The 7,331-nt window shown below is 38.9% G+C and overlaps 1 protein-coding gene across 1 annotated transcript; it reads right to left on the bottom strand.

Annotated features, from left to right (window-relative positions):
• Positions 1-572: 572 nt before the first annotated feature.
• LOC131948324 (baculoviral IAP repeat-containing protein 3-like) lies at positions 573-1,124 on the bottom strand. Its single transcript, XM_059309901.1, has 2 exons — positions 779-1,124; positions 573-580 (listed from the first exon to the last, which is right to left on the bottom strand). Exons 1-2 carry the CDS (start codon positions 1,122-1,124, stop codon positions 573-575), a joined length of 354 nt encoding a protein of 117 aa, XP_059165884.1.
• Positions 1,125-7,331: the final 6,207 nt, after the last annotated feature.

Below are 7,331 nucleotides of genomic sequence, written 5' to 3'. Positions count from 1 at the left end.
TGGTACACGATGTTTTGGAAGGGGTTGGTGTAGAGTCTATACTAGGGTCGGTGAAGTTTTCACCGAGGCAGGGTTCGAAGCTAGACCATGTATGTTTAGGAATTGTTAGGGGTAGAGTTTACACTAGAGTCGAGGGAGTTTTGTTAACACCGAGGCATGTTGGTACATACATGTTCTTGGAATTGTTGTGGGTAGAATGTATACTAGGGTCGGTGAAGTTTTCACCTAGGTAGGTTTCAAAGTTGATACATGTATGTTTAGGAATTGTTGACAGTCGAGTTCATACTAAGGTCGGTGAAGTTTTCACCGACGCATGTTTCAAACTCTGTCCATTCATGTCTTGGAGTTGTTGCGGATAGAATTTATACTAGGGTCGGTGAAGTTTTCCCGATGTAATATTGTTTTTGTCTTTACCAGTTCGTTTTGTGATGGTGTATGTGTGTGTGTGTGTGTGTATGTGTATGTGAGAGCTTTTTGGTTTGAGTGAAAAAGTTTGGTTTGCGGTGTATAACTTACACCGATGTTTTGACTGCATAAGATTTCAAAGTTGGATGGGAAAGTTGTCACACCTTTTAATCAGCTATTACAATTAATCACAAAAGAGCATTTAAATGTATATAAAAATTTTATTTACTTAAAACAACTCCTGATTGTGTGTGTGTGTGTGTGTGTGTATGTGCAGCCCGTACAAAAGGACAGTCTGGATAATAGCGTCGATGTTCTTCTTCTACCACATCACCCGTTTCCCAACCCCTCAACGTATTCAAACAGAAAATACACTTGACAAGGTCACCAGGTCCAATGAAGATAAAACCATTTTTAGCCAAACTGATAGGGTCGACCGGGTAGACGTCGGACCAACACCCTGAAAATGTTTGCAACCTTTCCTCCTCATCATGGAACCTGATGTCACTGTCCCTGTCAGAAGCTGGGTTGGGTGGTGGTGGTGTCTCATCAAGGGGCTCAATAAAGGTTCCACCTATAGGTCGCTGTACAAACACTCTCTCATAACCTAGATTCATCTCCCCTTGATTAGTCTCATGAAAGGTACTGATCATCTGTACAGGATACAATCTCACTTCCTCGGGTCCAATATCAAGACCCGTTTCCGTTTGATCCGACATTCCCGTGCTCTCACGGGAATCCCATCCACAGCACTGAAGACAAAAACATTCACCGGACATGGTATAGGGTTCTTATACGGCGGTGTTTATAGTATTCCCTGAATACCACGCCTGGGTGGGCTATCGATCAATGCCGTAAAGAGCTGTTTCCAACTCGGATCCAGTATTTTAAATGGTTGATTTTGATTTCAGTCATGCCTCTTATACAGGATACCGAGTTACATAACTTTCAGGGACAAGTAACAAAACAATAACTCACATCAAAAATTTAAAAAAGACCGTTTATATCATAAGTTTTTATTGAATAAAAACAACCCCATCAGCATACCGTCATGGTTCTGTCTTATTTACATATTTACATTAAAGTCTCGTTAAAGTCATGGTTGGTAAACTAAAGGTTCTTATATGTCTAGGGGAGATGTTGTCACATTGTCTGCGTCTACTCGTCTTTTAATGTAAAAGTAAGAAAGTGAGTTTCTGTGTTGGGTGTAAGTATATATCCCTGTGTTGTATGCTCTGAACCCTGTGTTTGTCCCACCACTTGGTTCCTTTGTTGTGAGGACCTGCATGAAAGATTCTTTGCCTAGTGTGTTGTGATTTTTAGATAATCCCTTGGTTGATGTTTTATTATACTCGCCAAAACAGTGGTACGTCTTACTACATAAAGATACCATCCCATCCCCTTCATATTCTAATTTAAACAACCCCGGTGTTCTCTTTTCATAAATTTTCCTAGCCCTACACTCTAGACAATGACTATCTACCGTGCCTTTGCCGCTTATAAATTGTGGTCTATGTGAGTCGCATACTTCTGAGGGGAACCATTTGTCGTAAATGTCAAAAAACTCGTGTTCTAGTCCCGGTCTTACGGCTTTTAACAAGTCATCGGTACTTAAGGCTAAGTATAAACTGTCAGTGTCCATCTCACAGAGCTGAAAGTCGGTTCTATCTATATATTTGTCTATAAAGTCATAATAAAATTCTAACATCCTAAGTTTCGCGTACTGATAAACGAAAAAGCCTATCTGAAGAGGGAGATCCCAAACTATCTTCTTTTTTAACGTTTCTACTTCGTAAACAGCGTCGGTAAGTTTTGTCATTTTTTTAAATCGTGGATTATTAATACAATCCCCTATATCCCTATCACTACAGTAGGTCATGTCCGCATGTCGTGTTTTATCCGTCAAAGTTTTACCGTATGCCGCGTTTCCTAACAATTTCATTGTTTCACTAGTTATCGCGTATTTGTCGTCTATGTCCCCCTTTCTTCGCGCGTCTGAAACTGTATCCCCAAATGTCTTAAAACATGCAACCGGATTATATTCAACGACTTGATAAATTTTACTGACTACCAACCCATGATTTAAATACCACTTTAAAAGGGGGGTCGCTAATAAAATTTTCTCCCCTGTAAAGCTACCGATTAAAGTCCGTCTACCGCTAGTTAATAAGTTGTTATCGATAGCGTATTGTCTCATAAACGGTCCGATGTCATCGCGCGTAACGTCCGTATTTTTAAAAATCGGTGTCATCTCACTAAAATGTTCTCTTAAACTATCCGGTACTTTAATGTCACATTCTATCAGACCAAAACACGAGTCGTCTAAAACAGAATCGATGATCTGTTTTTCAGTCAGGGGCCATTTCTTACCATAGGTCGGTGTCGGTGTCTTTTGTGATTTGTCAATAGAGTTTAAATAGTCTTTAATAGTTGGGTTCATTTTTTTCTGGTTCCCCCACTCACATTCCCACATTTCTACGACTTTAACATCAACAGTCTCGGTAAGATACTTCGTAATTTCGTTTGTCTTTTTAAATAACTCAGTCAAGGGTCTGTTACTAATGGGGTTTACTGTTCTGTCTTTAGTTAAAGGGCAGTCAGGGTGTCCATGAAAGAGGCAGCCATGGAACTGATAAACGGTTCGAGTGTTCGCGTCCCACCCGTCTACTCTTATATGGCGAGATCCTAAGCTAACTTCGCCCCCGTTAAACGCGGTTTTTAAAGTTACCCCCTGTGTTTTTGAAACCCACGATAACCACTGAAAGGCCTGTTCCCCATAATGATTCGCTTTACGCGGTCTAAACCCCTCCTCACTATTTCTAATAATCGGAAATCCCGTCGGCATTTTTTGCATTAAAGACCATAAATAAAGCGCGTTTGCGTCGTACCCCTTAATCGCCTGTACCACCTTATTACTATTCCCCCTAATGAACGTTTCACCCTTTTCGTGATGTCTATGAAAAATAATGGAGGGGCCCCCTACGATATTATTTCGGATTGTTTTATGTAACTCTGATTCGCGCTCGGAACACAAAGAAAAAGAAACGTTTTCGGGAAGTGTTTTGAATAAGTATTTTAAGGTTACCCCCGGGACAGAAATCGAATCTTTAAAAATATCAACCCCTAAATTTTTGTAAAAATTAGTTTGCTGCTCGAGCGCTTCGATAAACGGTTTTACATCGATATTGTTATACCAAATAAGATAATCTTTAAAAGTTTGCATCCCCTTCTCTACCCAAATTTGCCTACACGTCGCGTACTCCTCGTCTGAAATGTTACAATTTTTTAATGATGAAAAAAAGGCCGAATGCGGAGGTAAAGACGTTTCTTCTAAGACGGCTAAATTTTTGACATATTCATACGGAAAAAATCCCTTGGTCTCTTTAACATTATACGCGGCTAGATATTTACTATAGCTAAACCCAGGTGCTAGATAATTAACTATATCTAAGAACTTTAATTTATTAGTTGATATACACATAAAATTATTATTTCTTTTAACTACATATTTAAACGGTGTTTGTTTATCTTCTACGTCGTCTTCGTCATCGTTACAACTAGCTCTAGGTCCCTCCTCTAACCCCTCTTCTGTGTTTGAATAAGCTAAAAAGTACTGAATAAAATACGGCTTAACGAGATTTATATCATATTTTCCTGAATTAAACCCTATAACCGGCATTTGTCGCAAATACTCGTCTAATCTACCGCTAAGAAACCTATCAAACCCTTTGTCGATCGACTTATTATCACTACCCCTAGCTTTAGGTGGAAATAACTTCCTGATTTGCTTAAAAACAGGCTCGAACTGTTTTTTCAAAATTCCATAAGCTGCCTCGGCGATTATGTGGAGTCTGTCAATAACTCTAGTCACTAATTCTTGAGGGTCACCAGTCGAAATAAAACAGATGGGTTCGACGAACCCATCTACGTTTGAGGCGACAGAGCAAGACAAAGGCACGTGTTTGGCAACGCTTTTTGTAACTCTACCTAACGTGGGTAACTCGGTATGGTCGAAATAGCATTCGAAATCGTAAGTTGCTCGGAAGGGATAAACAAAGTTACTATCTACAACTAACCCATAGGACGCTAAAAACTCCCAGATTGTTTGCTGTGTCTGATAAAGCCTTCCCTTATACCTATCTACTGGTTTCCCCCCATTACACCCTTTCACGTGTCTGTTCATTTGTTGAACGGTGGGCCATAATTTGTTACACACAGAACACGCGAAAGAGTGACCCGCCCCACCTATATTATTAATGTACATAAACTGATTTTGAAAAAATAAAAGATATACACTCTCCCTAAACCTATCACTACTTCTAAGTTTCGGAAAAAGGCTCTGGTTTTCGTCAAATTCAAAAAGCTCAATATTTACACTAAAACAGGACTCTAAGAGGGGAATTTCGACCAACCTAACCCCGCTAAAATTATCCAAGGTCCCGAGACCTTGGTGCGCTTGCCACTGTTTCGCGAGATTTAATGTTGGAATTCTAAGATCTCTTGTGGGTGCTCCTAAATGTCTGGCTAAACATCTAAAAAAGGAGAAGTTGTCTGTGTAGGGTTTTAAATTCGAATCCTTTTGTAACATGTTAATGGCGTGATTATGTTTAATAAAGTCAGGGATGTCTGTGAGAAGGGATGTGGGTGAAGGTTTGTCTGTGGTCGTGTGTAAGTCTACTGCATCTCCCCTAAGGTCGTCTACAGGAAAAATAGTGGTGTGTGAATTAAGGTTACTGTCGATGTTAGTCTTTACGCGTTTGTTGTTTGCTATGTCGTCATACGTCGTATGTCGTTTTAAGGAGTTAGTGTTGGTAGAAGTACGAGCTGTTTGGGTCGCTGTTGAGAGTTGGACAGTATGTGTGTCGGTCACGTATCGGGGTTGTGCAGTTTGTCTGTTGGTCGCTGATGGGGTGTCGCTCGGTATAGTTTGGTTGTTGTGTGCTTTCTTATAATGATTCGTCAAATTGTCAAGTCGTGTAAATACTTTCCCGCAAGTTGTGCAGGAATGTCTTTGTCGGCCGTGAACAGAGTCGTGATGTCGTGTCAAATTTTTTTTAAGGCCGAATACCCGGTCACAGATCTCGCATGTGAAGCGGGTCATGGCTGGCTGGCTGGTTGATTGGGCGGCTTCCATTATTGACGTGGTGTCTAGTGTGTGGATGCTTGGGTAGGTTGGTGTCTGTAGAATAAAAATAAAATAAATACATAAAATAAAAATCATAAAATAAAATACATACTTAAAACAAAATTAAAAATGAAACGTACCTATGAGATTGAACGTGTAAGCTGAACGTGAAGGTAGGTGTATGTGGAGAGCCGAAGTGGTGTAGTTGGATGTAGCTGGATCCTTTGGTTCAGTGGATGCCTCAGGGCTGGGTAGGTAGCTCACTGGTTGCCTTGTTGGGTCGGTTGTACACTAAAAAAGAAAATTCAATTGACTACTTATTTAGATACATAATTATTTAAAGGGTATTTTAATGGGGTTAGTTCCTTTAAAATAAACGTACTATTCACCTTACCTCGGTGTACGATTCAAAAGTAAAGTAATTAATTAAAAGGTATTTGAATGGGGGTTAGTTCCCTTAAAACAATACGTACTATTAACCTTACCTCGGTGTACGATACAAAATTAAATACATGTGCGTACTTATTTAATAAGATTCGATTTTAATAGGGTTAGCGCCCATAAAACAAAAGTAATATTAACCTTACCTTTAATAGAATAAACACGCACAAAAGATGTGGTCCGTGTAGGGTTAGGTAGATGTGATGCTTGGTAAAGCTGGCGTGGGTTTAGTCTCAGGAGTCAACAGAGGTCTCATCCAGGATAAGTCGCTGTGACGCTTGATTTGAAGTCCGAATTCGAAGTGTTTAGAACACAATTTTCGCGGTCATTTATACGGTTGCTCAACCTAATTACACCGCCAGCTGTCGCACAACAGCTGTTGCATAATGACCTAAGTGCTTCGCGGAGCTAACAAAGCGATCGGTAAAATCGATTAACGTGGTAACAGATGTTCCCACACTTAACGCGGAGAGGCACTTAATGTACGTCGTTAATTATCATGACCCGTCAAACCGCTCGGGGGAAACTCGGTGAAGCATAACAAAAATTTAATTAGGTGGGACATCATGCTGTGATGGCCCGTGGGTGCGATCAATATTAACGCGCCCGTTGTCCAGTGTTTGACAAAAACAAAGGATTGCGGATCGATATGTAACACATGTTGCACGGTTGGTTAAAGGGTGGTATACAAAGTATACGTTCGCGTTGTAGGGGAGAATTTAAAACATACATACAACCAAATAAACAAACCAACAAATTAAACAACAAAGAAAAGAAATATATCAAATAAATAAACAAAAGTAATTAAAATCAAAGAAATAAAATGAATTTCAAACTAATAATCAAATTAAAATAATTACTAATTATAAAATAAAATTTAAAAAAATTAAAAATTTAAATAAAAATCAAATTAATTAAACTTATTAAAAATAAACAGACAAAACACAAACAAAGTAATTAAAATCAAATTAATTAAAATCAAACAAATAATCCAATTACGTAACTCGTCAATAAAAATTACAAAACAAAATAAATAAACAACTATAAAATTTAAACAAACAAATTAAACAATTAAAAAAAGTAAACAAATAATCAAATTACGTAACTAGTCAATAAAAATTAATTAAAATTTAAAAAACTCATTAAAACTCATTAAAAAACGCATTAAAATTACGTAACTAGGTCAATGATTACGTCACAAGGTCACCGGTGGTGACCTACTGACCTACTCCCCCACCTGCTCACCCACCCTAGGGTGGGTGAGTATTTTACTATATGTCTTTGCGCCTGCGGCTCCTTCACCCTCACCCACCTGCTCACCCAGGTGGGTGAGTATTTTACTATATGTCATTGCGCCTGC

This window comes from Physella acuta, unplaced genomic scaffold (assembly GCF_028476545.2).
Source record: "Physella acuta isolate Inbredline_101_S28 unplaced genomic scaffold, ASM2847654v3 ptg000639l, whole genome shotgun sequence".
Classification (NCBI taxonomy): Eukaryota; Metazoa; Mollusca; class Gastropoda; family Physidae; genus Physella; species Physella acuta.
Note: the sequence above shows the minus strand (reverse complement) of the source record. Positions and strands in the feature narration are given on the sequence as shown.

What these genes read in the sequence shown, in the direction of transcription:
- LOC131948324 (XM_059309901.1), bottom strand. Translation starts at nt 1,124, where the DNA reads ATGTCGGATCAAACGGAAACGGGTCTTGATATTGGACCCGAGGAAGTG.